The sequence below is a fragment of the Micropterus salmoides genome, unplaced genomic scaffold (genome assembly GCF_014851395.1).
Source record: "Micropterus salmoides isolate LMB-PRFRI ecotype aquatic unplaced genomic scaffold, ASM1485139v1 Ms_hic_scaffold_1, whole genome shotgun sequence".
In the NCBI taxonomy this organism is placed as follows: domain Eukaryota; kingdom Metazoa; phylum Chordata; class Actinopteri; order Centrarchiformes; family Centrarchidae; genus Micropterus; species Micropterus salmoides.
In genome coordinates, this window is record NW_024040040.1 from 50,118,660 (window position 1) to 50,140,123 (window position 21,464).

The 21,464-nt window shown below is 40.4% G+C and overlaps 1 protein-coding gene across 3 annotated transcripts; it reads left to right on the plus strand.

The window, feature by feature from the left end:
- The first annotated feature begins 2,265 nt into the window (after positions 1–2,265).
- Positions 2,266–20,959, plus strand: hhla2b.1 (HERV-H LTR-associating 2b, tandem duplicate 1). 3 transcript variants are annotated; one of them, XM_038732392.1, is made up of 8 exons: positions 2,266–2,655; positions 5,204–5,403; positions 12,023–12,397; positions 13,468–13,752; positions 14,014–14,343; positions 15,754–15,861; positions 17,322–17,381; positions 18,876–20,959. In XM_038732392.1, the coding sequence occupies exons 2-8, from the start codon at positions 5,334–5,336 to the stop codon at positions 18,971–18,973; spliced, it is 1,326 nt and encodes a 441-aa protein (XP_038588320.1). In that variant the 5' UTR covers positions 2,266–2,655; positions 5,204–5,333; the 3' UTR covers positions 18,974–20,959. The 3 variants fall into 3 exon arrangements, with proteins under 3 accessions (XP_038588320.1, XP_038588334.1, XP_038588328.1); XM_038732406.1 differs by having other exon boundaries at positions 2,269–2,655; positions 14,017–14,343; XM_038732400.1 differs by lacking the exon at positions 2,266–2,655 and adding an exon at positions 2,673–2,792.
- The last annotated feature ends 505 nt before the right edge of the window (positions 20,960–21,464 follow it).

Sequence of the window (21,464 nt, forward strand, 5' to 3'; positions counted from 1 at the left end):
AGAAATTTGAGGAATTATCTCCTTGCATCATCAGAGGTGTTGAAATGAAGTGACTCGCAACCTGAAAAAATACTCAAGAGACCAAAGCTGGTTGTGTTAAAGTCCACATCACAGCGTTATTATCGTTTTACCAAGAAGTTCTTTTTTACTCAACACCAGTATGAGAAGCAGGGTTTGACTGCCCGCACTGGTGTAAAGTTTCTGCCGTGTTGCACATCGCTGTAGCAAGTATGAGGAGTGAAACCACTGGAGGTCAGCGGAAACGAGATTCTCAGCTGCCGCTCACCCCTCCCTTTGCAAGCTCGTAAGAGAAGCTACAGTGGATGTGACACGCTAAATAATACATGTAGTCCTCCATTTGTCCAAATTTCAAAACAAACCAGAAGACTACTACTGCTAGTTCCTATTCTTTGTACGTATTCAACATAGTGATGAAACGCGCTCTGTAGCGCAGTTTGTCCATTTGGGCTACAATAGAAACATGGAGGCGCAACATGGTGACATCCATGTAAGAGGACTCGCGGTGTATGTACATAGAAATGGCTCATTCAGAGGTAATAAAAACACAACTCTTCATTATGTAAGGTCTTTTATACACCACTGAAATAATGTTACGAATCTTTTATTGCATTTCTGTCAATAGATCCTCAGAAATATTACACACTGAACCTTTAAGTTGCTTCTCAAACAGTTATTGGTTGGTTTTAAATACAAACAAAACACTTTGCAGTCTGAGTACTAAGATTAAGATATTCTTTATAGGACGACGCTTTACTTTACTTTTGGGGCACAAAAGTAGCAGCTGATTGCCGGATGATTATGAAGTAAGCAGGGATAACTCAGTAACTGCTCAGTATGATCACAAAACAGTAAATGATGTTAAGTAATTAATGAGTTGTTACTGGAACAAGTCAAGAGGAAGGGTCGTCATGTTGATCTTTATTAATGAATGATTACTATTCATCCATCCATCCATCTTCATCCGCTTATCCTGGGTCGGGTCGCGGGAGAATGATTGCTAATGATTCATTAATTTAGTATCTCCCAGTCTGTTCTCTATTAACTCATCATTATCTACTGCAGAGTCCTCTATTCTGAGTAATCCACTACTTATTAACATTTAATAAATCATCAGGCCATTCACAAGTTGATGTTTGTACTTTTGTACTTGTCTTTGTTTTATCAGTTTTGTGCCCAACAAAGTGCCGCTTAAAGGTACAACGCGTCACATATGGCCATGATTTGAGTTTAAAACATGTGTGTGAAGAGATGCGTATGTATTGTGTTGTTGAGATATCTGCTGAGGCTCGTCCTGTGCTGTAATACAACTTAGTTCCTCAAGAGGCGACAGTCCGATAGTAAAGCTCAGGCCTCCCTCGTACTTTCAGCTGGGAGCGGCGAGTTCACCCTGATACGGAAGCTCTCTTAGTTTTTTCAGTCAACAAATAAACTATATAAACTTCACAAAATGTGAAGAAAGGAAATATTCCTACACATTAAACTACTTGCCTTGTTAACGCATCGTAAAACTTTATTCAAATGACGGAAACAAAATAAAACTCACCAGAACCGCCTTGTTTAGTATCTCAACTGTTCCAACAGTAACTAAGTATAGCTTGATAGAAATAAACCTTTAATTCACAGAGTTAAGTGTGAAATTATTCTGGCCCTACATGCCTAACCTCCCTCTCGCTGGATGCCCCTCCTGTCCCCGCCTGACCCCGCCGTGTGAAACAAGAACAGTGGAAAAAATCATTATGTTTGTTTATTGGATTGTTAAGAATGAAGTCTTATCAGTCATAATTGTGCAATAAAAGGTAAAAGGTCAAAGTAAATGAGCAGCACCTGTCCCTCCCTCATTACCACCACTTTGTGCCTTTAACCCAAGCAGCCAGAAGGTCAGACTTTTTCCCGTCCAGCTTCCAGATGAATGTAACTGTGGCTTCTCTGAAAAGAAGAACAATGTACTAAACTAACTGAAGGTTAGTCATCTGTGAATGTTTTACTTTTCTTTTCAGCTGCAACGAAACGTGACTACATGATGATTTAAACATGAGTAAAAGGAAGTCTCCTGGTGCTAAAAAAGATGAACATTACATTACAACATTGGATGTGCTGCCTCATTAGATGCAGCTCTTGTTTGTTTTGTGTGCGACGTGTGATTACAAGTAAACACAGAGAAAAAGACAGTTCTTGCCTGTAGTCTCGTGTGCTTGTGTTTGGTCTCTGGCTGGCTGTTTGACATAGCGGCACATAGCACAAGGCACACAGCACACACTAAAACAGCTCTACACTTTGAAAGCAAACCCCACTGACATTTGATGGGACAGCAGAGGAAACACTGACTCCTGTGGAGGGGTTAGTGTGTAATTGTGTGTGTTTGCCAATCACAACCAAACTCCACCCAGTCAGAGGGTGTGTGTGTGTGTGTGTGTGTGTGAGGAGCGACCTTACCCTCCCTAAAGTACCTTCTGTGTCTGGTGAAATGTTTGTGTGTGAGGGTGTGTGTGTGTGTGTGTGTGTGTGTGTGCGCTGCCTTTTCTCTAAATAACCTGTTGATCCAGTCACTCAGTCTCAGGAGGCAGCAGACTCGGCTCTTCATTTGTTCCTCTTTCTCGTGGATTTCATCTGACTAGGAGCTTCAGCTGAATCACTGTAAGTGTTTTCTCAGATTTCCTGACATGGGACAGATTTCAGTGCTGTAACAGCTCAATGTGGCATCACAGGACTATGAAGCGGTGACTTATTGTAGTTATCAAGAGATGTTTTACTGCTGATGTCCAGGAGCAACTGTAAGTACTATGTTTTTCTGTAAAACTACTACAATTAATAATACATTCATTTTGCAAAGTTAGTATACTGTTGACTTTGAATGCTCTAAAGTCTAGAAGAATCCAAACTATTGTTTTTGGGTCAGCAGCTAAAAGGTCACTTTCAGTGCTGGGATGAGCTTTAAACTGCCCAGAAATTTCTAAGAAAGAGTTTGTTCATGAAAGGAATCAGCTGGTTGAACACAAACTTAAATCACATGTGGTCCATGATGAAAGCTGCTTCACTCCACCGCTTTTGACGAGATAAGCTCAGAGCTTACCTGAGATCAAAGAGTAAGTGCTATAAAGGTTTTAATAAGTCATTATTTATATTTAAAAAAAGTGTTTCATTTGCTGTCGCCTATTTTTAGTGGAAACTGTGCAATACTTTATTAATTACATAAACAATTAAGACATTTATTTTATACAAATGCAAAAGTTTTAAAGTTGCATAGCGGCAAAAATACTGAAATACACGACTCAGAAACACAGTCTTTACTCTTCAAAAGAGGGTTCGGTACACAGGTAAACAGTCAGGTAGCAGGTAAACAGTCCGACAGGGAATCAGCAAAGGCAGGATCAGAAAACACACAAACACTAGAGGTAGAAGGTGATGCTGGACAGGTGAAACCAATCAGTGGCGGGGAGGGAGACAACGATCTCGCAGGTCGGAATCACAAAAGGACAGGAAGTGAAGTGGTCTGAAACGAGAGGAGCGGTGAGTAACAAAATAAAACAGGAAACAAGGAACGGATGAATGAATGACATAAACACATACCTCAGGAGGCATGAAAGGACCTGTCACATAGAGGCGGAGTGGGCTGTTCACATACCAAACATTTAAGTTCAGGTGAGAAACAAATATACAGGCTATATGTACATGTAAACATTATTAATATAAGGCTCATTGAGTTTAAGATAACAAAGGAGCGCACCAGAGGTGAAAGAGTTATTATTAGTGTTTAAAGAATATCTAGGTGTCACTAATACCTAATATTATAAAGCATTGCTGGATGCAAAGTTATTAAGACACTAACAACATCTCTTTGGCCTCATTTGTCCCAGTTTATCTTAAACTCTGTGTGCTTTAAGTGAACAACACTTACAAAAACACACCGTACAGACTGTCCTCTCTTTAAAGCTCTATGTTTTCAGTCCCTGCACACTCGTTTATCGACGTCTTGTTGCAATTTCCCATATTTTATTTAATATATTCTTCTCTACATGATACTTGTTGCTGTGTGCATTTTAGTGTTAAGCTCAATTTAACACAGTTTAGCTGTAATGAACTGTGCTCTGGAGCTAGTAGCCTTGCTTAACCTTATTTGACCTTGCAAAGTCATCTGTTTTGGGCTGATGGGGCTTCAGTGCACCTGTTTTCCAGCAATTAGTAAATGGCCTCTCTGTTAAAAGTTTACTCATTTGGAATTAGAATTAATTTATTGATTTGGTTTTCTGCACATTTGCACAAGTACATTTACCAAATTTATCTTTTTTTTTTTTTAAATTTTATGTTTTGTTTCAAAACAACAAACCAAGAGACAAAAGTCGTCTGTCAGCTTGCTTTCGAAAAATGGACTCAAGCCAAGACAAAAGTCATTTCTCATTTAGTGTGGCATTTGATCAACCGCTGCAGTGCTTTTTTCTCTGTGACCAAGAGGATTTATTTGGAGAAAATCCAACAAAAATGCTGCCCTTCTTCTTCTGCCAACGTAAAGCCATCAGCAGTGAGGATGAGATAATGTGCTTCGTCTGCACTGCATAATACTTTAAAAGGGAATTGTCTTCAGCTTCATTACAGGAAGGATCCAGTGTAAACACATGAAGACTCTAACAATGTCACCCACAGCTCGCCTGACTCACCTCCTGCCAACGAACGTCACAACACTTCATCACCATGAAGCTGACTCACCCCCCCCCCCCCCCTAAAAACTTCCTCAACCTTTAAGACTAATTTACTGCTTTATCAGCGGCCTGGATATACCTCAAATTTCCACGCGCTCTTTGAATTATGGTACCAAGTTCACCTGTGTTTGCTTTGGATACTTAAGATAGTGTTCAAGATAAGGGTTTATTGTGCATGAACAACAGATGTATCTTCTTCTCTGTCTCTTAAACCACTCGAGAGATAAGAGGAAGATGCAGGGGATTAGCTGAAGGAACGAGAGAGGGGACTGACGCGGAAGAAAATGGTTCCAGATTTTTGCGGTGGATGAAAGAGTGCAGGGCTTCAGCTGCAAATCTCACTCCCTTGAAGGCTGCACATGTGCCGTCACGTTTTGTATTGTGTATATTCATGTCAGTTTCATCAGAAATGTGCCTCTAATTATTTTTTTCTCTTCCTTTTTCCTTGTGTGTGTGTGTTTGTGTGTGATGCCAAACCACCCACACAGCTGCAAGGAAGACCCTGCTTGAGAGGGGATAGCCTCGCCTGAAGTCGCCTCACTGACAGAGCTACAGACCTGTCTGCGCTGGGTTTCTGTGTCCGTTTGAGTTGTAAATCTGCGTAGCTGAAAGGAAATCATGTCAGCGATACACACCTTGGCCTGTTTCCTCCTCTGGATCAGCTTTGCCACCCAGAACAAAACCCCAGGTAAGACACAAATACCTCTTTGTCCAGCAGCCTCAACTGATCCGTAAACAGGGAAACATTCACAGGGATTAAAAACAAAGAAGGTTTTTTTTAACAGAACCTGACACACAGATACAGTTTCGGAAGAAAATACGATCGGTGCATCATACTTTTGCAAGGTTGGAAGGTTTTTCTTTCTGCAACAGAGAACTGTCCCTAATTAGTCAGATGGCTTATTCAGTTTGGTATGAACTGACGTCTGGTATGAACTCAGGATAGAAATATTTTCCCTCCACATCAATTGAAAAAGGCTGTGAAGCAGCTGGACTTCACAGGCAAAGGAAAAGTCTGTCTGGTCTTGTTTTAACAAGTTCATTCCTAAGACTTGGGGTACATTTTTACTCATCAACTGCATTGCTGAGAGCTGGAACAGAAAGAAAAAAAGGATGGAAGCTGTGAAATGTCGAATGTTAAAGACAATATAAGATGCTAAGTACATGTAAACAAACACAGACACTTAATGAAAAACACAAAAAAGGCTGCAGCCTGAGGAAGAAAAACCTGTTGCAAACCAGAATAGCTGCCAATCCAAGAAAACCTCCAGTAAGTGCCTGTTTGTGCACATATTTATCACATTTATTTTCTCACTTTTCAGCTCTCTTCCTTCTGTCTTTCACTGAAGGCTTTCCCCCCAGTTTTATTTGAATCCTGAGATCTTGAAACATTGCATTTACCTTATCATCCCCAAGATGATTAGAGACACTCAAGGAAGGAGGTCAAGCAAATTACCATTTATAGCCAACAGTTTTTCAGACAGACTCGACAGAGAACACTCTGTTTGAGGGAGCTATCAGATTTTGTTCCTGGACAAGAATTCAGGCTGGAAAGTTAAGATTGTGCTATCGCTGATTTTGTAATCTCATGTAGAAGTACGCATCTGCTTATTTATCAGTCAAAGTACGTACATGGATTAAGTTGAGTGTTTAAATGGTTAAAGTTAAAAGTTAATGTTTATTGTGTGTTGGCCACCTTGAAGAAATCGCGTTTGCTCAGCAGATTGTTCAAGCACAAAGGCTAAATGCCAAGACTTTCTGCAAGGACACCAAATGTCACATTATTGTGTGACAGGCGCCGACCGGGAGGTCACCAGGCCGGCTGCTTTGTGACACCTTGCAGGCGTGAGTCATTACTCTGCTGCTGTCAAAACTGTGATTCACAAGGAGAGAGAGAATGAGAGGAACAACTGTGAACACAGAACAACACAGGTGAAAAAACAGCAATCAATTCAGCTGTTGTCTTGCCGTTAACTGCCACTCATGCAAACTCATGGATGTGTATCTGCAGTACAGCAAACAAATGGTAATCTGACACCCTCTGGCACAAACCAGTGATCTGGTTCCAGGTTTGGAGTGGTTCTCTGAGATGAAGACCTGGTCATTTCTCCAGGAATGATGTCGAGTGGTCGAGTTAATTCAACACTGCTTTCTGTGGGATCAGTGAGGCATGTTTTAAGCTGTCCACGCCCCCCGTCAGTGATGCCAAAGTAGGTGTTTTGCTTTTGACAGCTACTAAAAAGTGTACTCTTGTGTGTCAGAAAGGTAACTATGAGGACACTAGCTATGACGTCACTATTTGTATAAGGGTGTGGCCAAAAGCATTTTAACATTCTTGAAGGAAAGGTTCAAAGGTTCATCATGCTCTGTCCTCGCTTTGTGCAAAAAAATGTGTCCAAATCTGAAGCTTACATGGTCAAATCAAGTACGTAGCTTTCAAAGTTTAGTTTTTTGCACGATTGTCCCTGTTTGTGTTAATATTCCTGCATACTAGCTCTACAGGTAAACACATAAAAGGGGAGTTTTGTAGTAAAAAAGACTCTCAGACAGCTGAAGCCTCATTTTAGAAAAATGCACTATTTTGGAATAACTGAGCCTTAAAAAAAATTAAAAATAAAAAAAATATATATATATAAAATTTTATACATACATAAAATATTTCTGTGGGCTTGGGGCTAAGAGCCAGGTAGTCTGAATGTATAGAGAGACGGACTAACACACTGTTGTTGTGGAAAAAGACTCAAAAAAACATAAACAGAGAATCAAAGAGAATCTGCTTCAGTTACATTTTCCCAGAGGTCATGTTTACTCACACAAGCTGTTTTATCAACTTACAGTCTTGTACCTTTACGCAATATCAGGTTGCTGGTCGGAGCAGGATCTTTCATCTACAGCTGTAGGGTTTGGTCTTTTCATGAGGTTTGTTGACATTTACGTAAGCAATATGAGCCTGTTGAACCTCCAGCGTCATTGTCGTGTGGTTACACTTTTTAAAAAAAAACCTGATTATTTTTCTGTCTCAAGCAGCTCACCAATCAGAAAGGCTTGTGCACTTTAATCTGCAATGGAAATGAATACCTCTGTGTGATTCATTATTTTACACACAAGCTCAGACAAGTCCTCAGTGCTATTAGCTTCAGTGCTGTTGAAAAACAAAACTTAATGTATGATTGTTTAGATAATACTGCTATCACAACCCTGGTATCTGTTTTCAGTCGGGCAGGCTGACTGGTTCTCACGATACCAAAGGGAGCCGTGTAAAAACTACAAAGTTTTGGTAAATTTGCCCACTTGTATTTCCCAAGAATAAGGAGTGACTAATCTGTTAACTGCTGAGATTATTAATCCACCCCCTCCCTGGATGTGTGGCAATAAAGGGAAGTTGAGGGTGAATACTTGTCAGCTGTGTTACACTCACCAAAAAAACAGGTCCCTGTTTCAGATTAAAGAGAATTAGCACGTTCTGTTCACTTCACTTCTGGATGTGTTTTTCCTCTTTCTGTATTCCTATTTGAATTTTTCCTTTAAACGATATCCTGGTTACTTATTTACTTGAACTGGAGTCATGTAACACATATTTTGTTTGTTATCATAATCAGAAACTCTTCTATTGTCCAGGTATGTGTACACATACGAGGAATTTTACTCCCCTCTTACATTGCTCTCACTGCACATTCACAGAACAAGGATGAACGAACAAGCTCAACAAAAACAGACACAAACTACCATGTACAAAAACACACATACACATAAAGAAAAACAACAACATTTGTAGACAGCAAGGGAAAGTCTAATGTTTAAAAGTTCTTCTCTGGTGACCAGAGAGGGACAGAAATCAGAACAAATGAGGAAGAAAAAAAAGTTGTAGAGAGCGGAGTACCAAGGCCGCCGTCTGTGGGGCCATCGGATTATATCATGGCTACCAGTAATTAGCTGAACTCTAAATACTGCAGTAACATTGAGCCTCCACCGCTGTTGCTACAGACAAATCATGCTCTTGTTGTATCACTGTAACCTGTGTATAATAATGTGCAATGGATGTAAAGGATAACGTTTTGTATGGTTATATGTTGAATATATAGTCATCAAATGCCATAAAAATAAAGGTTATAATCTACAAAACCTAAAAATCCTTTTGTGTCATCATTTTGGGTTATTATCAATTTAAAGATAGTGCTTTCAGACTACATTTATGTGTTGGGGAAGCGATTGCCGACTCTGATTAACCCAATACTTCTCTGCTTCCACTGTCAGTGCAAATGTGTTCAGTGCCACTCGGTTGTAAATGTAAACCACTGCCTATGTACATTATAACAGGCAGCGGCACATTCCTAATTTATTCTGTGGTAAAAAAGAAGCAAACATGACCATCAACGAGTGTTTCCTCCTTTAGTGTGGTTTGTTTGTCCAGGTGGGAACAATGTCTGGTCTTCGCAGAGTTGTTTGTTAAATTGTAATCTGAACCAACTAAACGGAAAGTGATGCTGATATCTGATATATCAGTGATGCTCACTAAATCATTTCCTTGTACAATACAATGTGTTTCTAACTGCAAAGCTGGACTACCAACTGGCAAAGCCAGACAACTTCCCCAGCATCCTCAAAGGCTCTCGGATCACATTGTATTTTGGTCATTTGGATAATAGCGAATATGTTGTGTTGCACTACCCAGCAACAAGTTCATTACCCAGCACGTCCTCAACGGAAAAGAACATGGTACAGGTTGATAATTATATAGCTTTTTGCGATCCATATTTAGACTAAACAAAATTATAAACGCAACACTGTTGTTTTTGCCCCCATTCATCATGAGCTGAACTCAAAGATCTAAGACTTTCTCTCTGTACACAAAAGGCCCATTTCTCTCAAATATTGTTCACAAATGTGTCAAAATCTGTGTTAGTGAGCACTTCTCCTTTGCCGAGATAATCCATCCACCTCACAGGTGTGGCATATCAAGATGCTGATCAGACAGCATGGGTATTGCACAGGTGTGCCTTAGGCTGGCCACAATAAAAGGCCACTCCAGAATGTGCAGTTTCACTGTATTGTGGTGGGTTCTGGAAATCAGTCAGTATCTGGTGTGACCACCATTTGCCTCACGCAGTGCAACACATCTCCTTCGCAAAGAGTTGATCAGGTTGTTGATTGTGACCTGTGGAGTGTTGGTTCACTCCTCTTCAATGGCTGTGTGAAGTTGCAGTCAGGAGGGGTGGCCTTTTATTGTGGCCAGCTTTAGGCACACCTGTGCAATACCCATGCTGTCTGATCAGCATCTTCATATGCCACATGGGGAGAAAAACAAAAGTGTTGCGTGTATAATTTTGTTCAGTATATGTTTTTTTTTGTTAAGCCACGACCTCTAGTGGCAGAAGAAGTCAGGTGATATAGTATAAAGAGCGACAAAGTCTATGTGAAAAAGGTGGCGGGGTGTACGGATTAGTGAAGGAAAACTCTTTTACTCAGGAGACCAAGAATTGAGAGTCTTTCCTGTGTGGAAGAAATTCAGAAATGATGTGAATGATAACTTTTTGTAGATGACTTACTTACATCATGTGCTGACTTTAACCCAAACCACAATCTTTTCCTAAACCTAACCAAGCAGTTTTGTTACTTAAACCCCACCAAACTGCAACCGTACTTAATGTCCAGTACGCCTGTCGCTGGACTGGAAGGGGAAATGCCAAACATGAGGTTTTTTTGGGGAACGGTCTTATATGTCATATGTATAGTCTGTTGTGTGCAGGGTACTCAGTGTGAACATGTAGACAACACAGTACCTGCTGCACTGAATGCAAGAGGTGGGGTTGGGGCCACAACAGCAAATATGTGTCCCCTCCAGGCAGTGTTCAGACTGACTTGAAGCATGTGTGAAAAATGCAGCCCTCTCATTCCTTTGAATGGAGCCAGTCCGTCAGTGAGGTGGGGGTGCCAACACAGGGGAAGTCAGGCTGAACAACGAACGGTTTTCTGGCTAAGAAGTTGAACCTGCCTCAACTTTTGCTCTTGGTCAATCACAAATACAGAAACGCACATATCTGGTAGATAACTTTGTATCATGAATTGCCCATTTTTATACCTCACAATCTTCGCACTGAAAGATGAAATTGTTGCCGCTGTGGGAAAATTCCAGCTTTGTAAAGTTCTGTTTGTGAGTATTACAAACCGTCGTGCAGTGTTTTAACTTCCAGGATCGTATTTCATTGTCTCACATATCCCTGAAGCAACGCGCTCCCACCAAAGCAGTTATTTAGACAGTGTTAAAGGCTGTCTCCAGCTCTTCCTCCCCTTCCCCCATCTGCTGTTTTCCCCTGTCTGTTTCTCTCTGTGTGTTTGTCAGCCTGCACCTACACATCAGTCGGCTCACGTGCCTCAAATCGCACCATCAACCTCCTTATTTCAACCTCTGTAGCAGTTACTCTCGTTAGTTTTCTGTCAGGCTCCTTATGTGTTTGCCAAAAATGTGTGTTCTTTGTGCCCCATTCGCTTCCCATTTGCTTCCTCCCAGTGTGCCAGCCACACTTCAACCCATTCTCTTCTGACAGGTATTACCTCCACACTCCCTGCCAGCTCCAACCCTGGCTTTCGTCCAATAATCGTTTACCTATTCTCAATAAAAACCTTCATCTTTATAACCCCCTGTTTGAGTCCAGCCTGTTAAAACATAACACACAGGTCAGTATCCTTATACCCAGAATCCAGCCCCTATCCGAGAGTTTGGTTCCAGTGCAGGTGTTGTGCATTCATCTACTGTATGTACTGTATAGTTGGTACTCACCTTGGTGCTTGGTATACACCTCCTGCACGAGCTTGATAGGGGTCAGCAAGACAAGGACCCATGGTTCTGCTTGCCACCCAACTGGCCAAACACCAGATCCCTGCAGCTAAACTTGCAGGTTCCTACATGCCGGTGTCCCTACCTCTTTGGCCTTAGCTCAATTAGGGCCCCATGCATGCAGGGCAGGTCACCTGCTGCTCCCCTGTTGGGATCGCCTCCTGGAGGATCCTTGGTTTCCTAATTCTGCCTGGGGTTGTTCTTTGTAGTTAGAGGTATTTCAATCACCCTGTCTTGCCCCTCACTTGTGAACACTTTGCCTTGGGAGACCAAGTTTTCCATGGTCACAGAGACACACAAGTCACCGTCATGCAGAGGCATTCGTCGTTCATGTTGCTAAACTACAGCAGCATAACAACCTCAGACTAACTCATATGAAAACTGGAAAAATTAAAAACACACAAACAGAATATCAGATATCAGAATATTGGTACATTGAGACCTCATCTTGACTCTCCGTGTCTTGTTTCAGATGTCACTGTGACGTGTTTTGTTTCCGAGGAGTGCTTGCTCCCCTGCAGCTTCCAACCAGGCAGCAAAGAGACCATCGAGTGGTTCAAACAGGACGCAGAGTTTTACAAATTCAAGCGGGCCGACAACGATGATGATGATGATGATGATGATGATGATGATGATGATGATGATGATGAAGATGAAGATGATGATGACAGCAGTGAAGAGCACAAGACAGATGACGACCGAGCCTCCATTGTCCCAGAACTGATTTCGCGGGGCAATGCCACACTGATCATCAAAGGGAGCACTCTCAAGGACAGAGGCACGTACAGGTGTCACGTGAACACCTCGAAGGGCGAACACAATGCTAAGGTCATCGTGAAGGTGGAAGGTGAGTTTATAAATAAGGTCAGACGTAAGAGCACTCTTAGGTACAGTTTAAACAAACTGTGATGATTCAGCCCAGTTTGTTTAGGCGGGTTTGAACGTCATTATTTAAAAGGTTTCTCTCTGCTTTCAAGATGGTAAACCAACCCTTTCACTCTAACTGATAGCAACTATTATCCCATAATATTACAGTGCAACACGTATCTACTACCTATTGTTTACCTAAAAGTGGGAACCAGTGTGTAGGATGTGTAGGGCAGTCAGGTGATGGGTGAAGGAGGGACAGTCTGTGAGCATCCGGTGGACAGCTTGAGGATGGCAGGTCTGGGGAGGAGACAGTGTGGCTGTAAGAAGGGACAGAGAGGCAAACTGTGACACATGTTTTAATAAAGTAAACAGTCAATAATAATCTTGAACACGAGTACTTTTCCACACAACAGCAGGACGTAGGAAACTTGGCAACCTTGCTGAGTAGCTCTTAATCAGCTCGCTGTGGCTGCTCTGGACTCCCGTGCAAAACTCAGAAATGCAGAAATATGTTGTGTGTGTTTAGTGCTAATTAGCAAATGTATGATGGTGACATTTTTAAACATTATACCCGCTAAATATCAGCATTTTAGCCTTGTGAGCATGTTAGCAGGCTGATGTTAGCACATTTAGCTCAACTGCACTGCTTATAGTCTCACAGAGGTGCCAGCGTGGCTGCAGACTCTTTGTCTTGTTTTATAATTCCCTGCTTTTATTCTCATTGCCAGGTGCATAATTACTTAAAAATTACTTCAAGCCTTTCTGCACACAGATTTTCATGCCAATAGTTTTTTTCTACCACACAACCCCCCTGGGTGGCTTTGTGGTTAAAGGGACATTAGGGGACTTTTAAATTAAATTAAAAACAGTGTTTCTGTAAGAATGTTTGTGGTACTATTCTCCTGTGTTAACAGAGCTCTAATGTTATCTGCATGAGAATGATATCACCCACAGTCAGGCTATATTGGGCCCTGGCATTTAGAGTCTATCATCAGGGGCTGCTGGGAAACATTTTAGCATGCTGTGAGTGTCTTTGTGTGTGTGCAGCACCCATCAGAGGCCTGTCTGTGGAGCTGTCGAGGCTGAGCGGCTACGAGGAGATGAAATGCATGGTCCATAATGTCTTCCCGGCTCCTCGTGTAACCTGGGCGACCGAACCACCCACTTTCGAGGACCTCCGACCGGTCACGCGCATTCTGGCCAACAAACAGAAGCTGTACTTGGTCGACAGCCGCCTCAAGAGGCTGAACGGACACCCTGACCTCATCTACATCTGTAAAGTCACGAGTTCCTACGGTGGTCCGACCTGGACCGCCTCACTCAGGGAAAGAGGTAAAAGCTCTTTTTAGTGAAGAGAGGTCTCTATCCACACAGTTAAATGGGATTTTAAGTAGGGGTTGTGTTTTAATAATACAGCAATTTACACAGCATTTCAGAACTACCTCTAATTTGGAGGGCATGATGTGACACATTTCAAAATAACGTGTTATCTTTCACATGCTTTAATTTGTATCTGTTTATTTACTTACTGGAGAAACTGAATGTTTTGTGTCCCACTCTCTTATGAAACAAAACCTACATCCTTGTTACTAGTAGAAATTAAAGGAACTGAAGGAAGAGACCTTACCATCCCCTGCCACGCCCCTTCTTACCTGAACAAACCCTCCCTCAATTGGAGCTTCTCCAACAGCGAGGACCCCTCCCACATCCTCACCTACAACAGCCGGTCGGGGGACAGCACATCCTCGTCATACTGGGACAACCACGTGGAGCTGGACGGCTTCAGAGTCCCGTTTGGAGACGGCTCGCTGCGACTGATGGACCCCAAGCACTCGGAGCACACGGGCAGCTACACCTGTGTGTTCTCCATCCCGTACACCACTCACACCGAACGCACTGAAGTCACTATCAAGAATCCTGCCGGTGAGGCCACAAACGCTGTCATAGACCAAAGAGGAATGTGTGCAGACTGTGTTAGTCTGTCAATACTTTCTGACATTCTGTCTGTAGCTCTCCAAGCTGCAAGCCCATTGGTTCTTACTGAAGATGTAAACCATTTAAAAACACCTAACTAATTAAATAGTTTAATTCCAAGAAAAGCTCAGGAATTTTCTCAAACAGCTGCTTCCTGTAGTTTTTTAAAATAAAAAAATAGGAACAAATAGTGCATTAGAAGCTCCTTGCTTGCAAAAAAAAAAAAAGAGATCATTTATCAAATCATTTTACGAAAATTATAAAATAAAATATCTTGTCACTAGCCTCTAGTTGTATATACAGATAGTTGGGTTTTATCTGCCTGGGATTGAAATTTCTGACTCTGCAACAACACAGTGAAGGTGAATAGAATTACAGTTTCGGTGCTCAGAGCGTTGTATTGTAAGATGGCATGTTGTAGATAAAAAACAAATTACTAATTTCTAAATTAATTATTAAAGACATTTCAGAACTGGCTAATATTCCAAGGAAAACCTCATGTCAACAATAAGAATCTAAATCTAAAGTTCTTCTAGGACTGGGCGATATGGCCCAAAATGTTTTCACGATAAAAAATATATCATTCGATATCGATTATTATCTTGATAAATGTCAAATCATCTTTTATTTCTTGAAGTTTGCTCTTGTGTGAAAGGAAAAGAAACCAGATGGTTAAACTTTTCTTAATGGTCAATGACAAACACGTGCCAAACAATGAATCACTTCACATATCTGAGGTAGAATATTCAAAACAAATATGATAAAATCTTTTTTTAAGAAATGCATGACAAGAAATAAATTTGTTGATTCAAATGAATTAAATCAGACATTTATTATGGCAGATTGTTATGGAGGAAAATTATATTGCACTAATTAACATGATTGTTTCATTGAAGTTTTTCCCTATTTTTTATGCTTTCATAGTACTGACATGTGAAAGTAGCTTTTGTTATTATGTCCTGCTATTAATACAGATTACAGAGCATTTAATAACACAAAGAGATCTGAAAGTTTGGAGGTTTTTTTTCTTGTAACTTACTTTGTGACTGACTTTAATCTCAGAGAATATTTGAGATTTTTCTTGTAATTCTTGTTGTTAATTAATATTACTTAAAAATCAAAAATTAATATTAAGTAACTTTGGTATGAAATCAGTTGAAAAATACTAACAATAATAACTAACAACTAACTAACAACTATATATGCATTATATAACACACTTTGACATATAAAGACAACGACATCCATGTAAAAAGTTCAATTTTCACAACAGAAAAAAAACTGTCTGTTAGTTGTTGTTTCATGTATTTAAGTGTGTATTTTTTAATTAATCTGTATGTATTTGTTACCTGTGTGCAGAAGAGCAAAGACTTTCAAAAGAACCGTCTTATTGGTGGATTGTCGGTCTGGTGATTGCGCTGCTGGTTCTCGCGCTGGTGGGCTTGCTGGCCTACCTGAAGGTGAAAGGTAAAGATCCAAGACCCAACAATCATCACAAATACCTGCATTAACATACCGACATTCAAACTGGGAGTGGGCAGAAACTGTCTGGGATATCTGGGATTAGTTTTTAGTTTTATTAACTGTTATTGCTATTACAATTTATACACTTTATCTTGTGTGTCAGTATATAATTTTTCAGTTTCTTAAAAAAAGTTTATTTTACGGCCACTACAGAAAAACATCTTCCAAAAATGTGATTCTTTTTTTTAGCATTACATCACTTTATACAGCAGCTATTCAGTAGGTTTCTTCACCAAACTCCTAAATAATCATACAGAACATTCAGTCAGTGACACATTTTATTAGACTCTGTAGTTTGAATTAAAAATGCAATTCACAACTGTGGGTTTTTATCATTATGTAAGTACAAGGACTGAAAGGTAAAGTCTCAAAAGTCTTTATTGCAGAAATTAACTGCTAAATGGTTAATGGTCCTGCTGCAAGTATTCAATGATGGGAGAGAATTCAAATATTTTACCCAGAAAAAGTAAAAAAGTACTGTTACAACTAAAAGCCTTCAGAAGTATTCAGAATCTTACTTGGACAAGTACATATTACGTATTATCAGCAAAAGTACTCATTATGCTCCAGAATGGCCCCTAACCAGTGTTATACTCTGTCTATTATTTATTACTACTGATACATAACTGTGTACGCAGCATTTTTATGTTGCAGCTTTGCAGGTAGCATAAAATCTGAAAACGCAAGTCAAGTACAAATACCTCATAATTCTACTCAAGCACAGTACTTTTTTTTTCGACCACTGCGTGCTGAAACATGCAGCTAAAAACAACTAAAAACATATTTCAAAAAATCTAATTGTCAGCATTAATTAAAAAGTTATCAGTATGTTTTTTTGAAAAACCTTCTGAAAAACATAAATGACATCAAAAATGATCTGTTGATTGGTACTAAATATCTTCTCAGATTCAGGGTCACTAGTCCTAAAACAAAATCTAAGCTTCTCTGCCTTGTGGTGAATGTTCAGAGAACTTTAACAGATTGTTACAGGAGAATAAAACAAATGTTCAGATCCCAATACTGAATCTGTTTGAGGATACATAGACAAAAAATCACTGTCCTTTCCGCTTCATAAATAACAGATACCGTAAGTAAAAAACATTCTTCATACAGGTAATGAAGAAATAGAAACTAAATCCTAAAGGCAATCCAAATCTAGCATCCATTGTTACACCTGTCATTTTACACCCAAACCAGTCACACCAGTTATAACTAATTGGATCTGGGTCATGTCTTTGGTCAGTGTTGTGATTCTGGATTAGTTTATGTAAGCTTAATCACATTTTAGGGTGTGCTTTTTGTGCTCAGTAGCTCAGTCTGTAGGCTTCAGGTGCTTTCAATTTCAGAATCCGTTATTGATTTCAGCTGTTCTCAAACATTATGTCTCTCCCCTCTGCTCTCAGGACGCAACCTGAAGTGCAGAAATGACACCGAGGTGCCAACAGAGCTGCATTTAGTCAAAGGTGGGTCATCGTAAATACTACTTGCTCTACCAAAACCAGCAAACAGATGGAGCCGTAGGTCAAGTCTTTGCTCTGTTGCCTGGACTGTAGGTTGTTTGCCTTTACAACTTCAAGATAACAATATTTATCTTTGGAGTACAACCTCCACTCTCTAAAACAGCTTCTACAAAAACTGAATATTAAAACCTTCATGAAAGTGGATTTTTTTTGGAATGACAACCATGATTCGCAACCTTTATGGTTCACCACATAAATCTGAGGGCTTGTGTGATGATTACCTGAAGATGAAAGCTGAAAAAACATGTTTCTACTCCAGACAGGGATGTGCAGTATTTATGATAAATGTATTTAAAATATGTATTTTTAATTAATTTTAAAAAAAGGATTTTATATTTGATAGGGTTACTTCATGTTTTGTTCAAAGTACTTGAGTGTTTTGTATTTTGTAGTTTAAAAATACTGTAAAATATTTTGAGATTATGTTATGACATCATAAAAACGCCAACAGGGGGACTTACAGATGTTGATAAATACACTAATAAACACTTATATCTGCTTATTACTACATGAGTTTAAACTCTATTAAAGTGCATTAGACTTAGCAAGGAGGACCCAATAAAATGGCAACTGAGTGTATATCTTTTTAGTAGATAACCTAAGAAATATAATATCTTACAGTACTGATAACTAACTGATAGCAGGTCAGGTGTCATGATTAGATCTAAAAGTCGCATTCGCCCAAGGCTTAATGTTTGCAAATAAGGATGGGCCGCGGCTCACCCCTTTGTGCCAAAATTCAGAAGAAAATTGTTAGTTAGTTCAAAGGGAACGTTTCTCAACACAAGATTGCAGAGAATTTAAGTCTTTCAAAATCAAGAGTTCATAATGTGAACAGATTCAAGGAATTTGGAGACATCTCAGTCTGTAAAGGGCAAAGTCGGAAACCGCTGTGATGGCAGCATCTGTGATGGTATGGGGATGCATTAGTGCCCACGGCGTGGGTGAGTTGACCAGGGCCGCCCATAAGGGGTGAAAAAGGGGAAAGCTTTCTGGGGCCCAGCTGCTATGGGGGGCCCATGCATTCCTGCACTAATGATGTTCATCCTAAATATAAGCAAAGATAACCAAATTTTATTTTGAACCAAAATTCATTTCTGTGGGCAGGCCTGCCACTGACGCAGAGGCATATTGGCTATTGAGATTTCAGACAGACATACTTTATGTTGCCATCAAGGTGGCGTCTCTTCCCAGAGCAGCCGTTTGACTGCAGGTGGCACCAACGGACAATCAGGCCCCTACACCGGCACTCAGTCAGTTTAGTAAAGGTTCACATGAATCAACAAATCACAGATTTTTCTTTTTATTCCATTTAGGAAACTTTTCTTGGTTTGGTTTTCTTGGTTTGTTAATCAGAATTAGTTTTTCTGCTTAAAATTAAGGCCTTTGTTTCTTCATCCTTTTATCCAGAACCTTTTTTTTTTCTCTTTCTTACAGACTCGACAGCAGACAGTAACCTGAATGAGAGCAGCCCTTTGACTGCAGGCGACACCAACGGACAATCAGGCCCCCAGACCAGCACTCAGTTAACATGATAACCGAAACACCCAAGACTAACAAATTAACAAAGCACACATGCATACACACACAGCTACACAAGGAACTAACAGCTTCTTAGAAAAAAGTTTATTTAAAATTGTATTATATTATTTCTAAGTACTATGTGGGCACATTTGGGTGTTTTTGAAGAACGTTTGACACCCTGATATAACGTTACTTTTTAGAGTGTATATGCTGAAGTGTAGAACATGCACTCACAGAACAGATGCTTTCAATGTATTTATGAGGGGTTTGTGAACCCTGATAGTGCAGCTATGAATCTTTTGTTATTTCAGGAACCCTAAGTGGAATGTCGTCTTGTAGAGAAGCCTAACGACGGCTCCTGCTGAGCCTAAAAGCCTGTTTCCAAAGCTCTACAGTTAGCAGACTCATTACCTTGTTAGCTTAGCTTACTGAGACATATACGTTCACACAGATAAGAAGTCTATGTGCCATTGACTGCTGTCTCATAATGGTCTGTAAACCATTGCTTTGTTTTGGAGCAAGTGATACAGATGAGGTTAAATAAATGTGAATATGTTACACAGCTTACAAACTACGATAGATTTCGAACTCTCCGGCTCTCCTTCCCCTTAAAAGGTCATCTCTGTTTAGACGGTTTAATTGGTCAGTGATGCAAATGTGTCACCAAAGTTTCAGAACAAGACTGAAGTTATTGAAATTTGCTGCAAAATGTATCTGCTTTAAACGCTGGTATGATGAGGCCTTTAATCAGACAGCAGGCTAAGCAAACACTGGAACAAGAGGAGGAAATGTTTTGTAATTTTTAAAGTTGTTTAAAGTTTTATGTTCTTGCACGGTTCTTCAGATGAGATGAAAATAAACAGGAATGCAAAAAAAACCGCACATAGTCATGCATTTATACTTGTGCGTGGGTGTCTCTGTCATTCTGCAATCACACCCCCAAAAGCTAGTCAGCAGTAGCGCTATAGCGTCCACTGTCTTGACTTTTGCCAGCCGAGCAGGCTAACTTCCAGTTTAGCGTTCCGGGGTAAAATTGTATACGTGCGGCTGGTGTAGCCTTTTCAAATGTTATCGACCGAGTGGATCACATTCTGATAGCGAAACGAGTCATTTCGCTCGTATTGTGACGGTCAAATATATTGATCCATCGTGTTACAGCCTCCGTTTTGGCCACTAGTAAAAGTCACTTCAAAGCACGGGGCACTTCCTGTCGGCTCGGAGGCACTGCAGGGCTACCCAACTGACCAATCACAGTGCTTACGGTCCGCGTCGCCTCGATGTGTAGTTAAATTTTTCAGGAGGTGCACGTCAGGCGTAGGTGACACGTAGGCTACGGGGCTATGCAGAGGCTACGGCGATTTGACGCATAAGTATAAATTACGCTTAAGGTCCTGTGGTTCCTTAGTTCTTGGCAGTATTTAGCAGAAAACAGGCTTTCCTGAAGAACTCCAGGGACCATTTGCAAAGTTACAATGAGGCTGAGAACCAAAAAGCCGCATCACTACGCTTGTGTGCCATAAAAGCCTCACATGCCTCTGTATGAATTTTATGATGTTTTGAACCAGGTAAGAAATTATGTTTTCTATTGAAGTTGGTGTCAATCATTGCTGGCACTGGTCGAGATTCAGCATCCTGCTCTCAGCCACTTGCACAGGCTGGGTTTCCAAAATCAAAGACTGATTTCATGTTCTACTACCTACGCTGTCCTGCTGCATTTAAACCTTCACTGAACTTAAAGGACACTGAGAAAGGTCAAGCTCCTTCTGGGAATTTTTTTCCTGGACTTTAAATACGAATGTGACTGTTAATCACTGATGTGACTCAACTATATAGGCTTTCATTCTGACGTGAAGAGATTAACGTTTAACTTTAACTGTCTTCTCTCTGCGCTGCCACTCTTTGTTGTAAATATGCATCATGTTTTACAAATTATACTTGACTTCTTTCACAAATGTGTCATAAATGATGTACCATTATTAAAAAAGCTAATCACCTTGTGTCTGTGTTGTTTGCTTTTTACCTCAGAACAATCTTCAATCAAGGTCCACTTGCTTCTTTCTGGAGCTTTTAACCACATCTCACAGACTTTATCAGCAGAAGGTGGCTCAGTTGTCACAAAGTGAAAATGTCATCAACAAACTCTATGACAGAGACAGTTGAGTTGTTTGTACGGTACTTGAATGATAGGCTTGAACTCGTGAGCGAGCGTAATCCGAAACACAACCACTTTCATACAGAAATACCACAATAAACACAGGAACATCAGCATGCAGGCTGTGGCTTTTCTCCAGACATGTTCAGACTCTGTTACTTCAACGTTCCCGGCTCATATGCAGATCAACACCACCGCCGTACCTTTCATTCAGCGCAGCGAGCCACATATCGGCCCAATCCTCCCGGAAATAAAGAGTGACAGCGGTTATAGACAGACAGGGAGACAGCTTCACACAACATGCTGGAAACTCAGGTAAACTCCCACTGCAACGTTACAGTAATATTTTA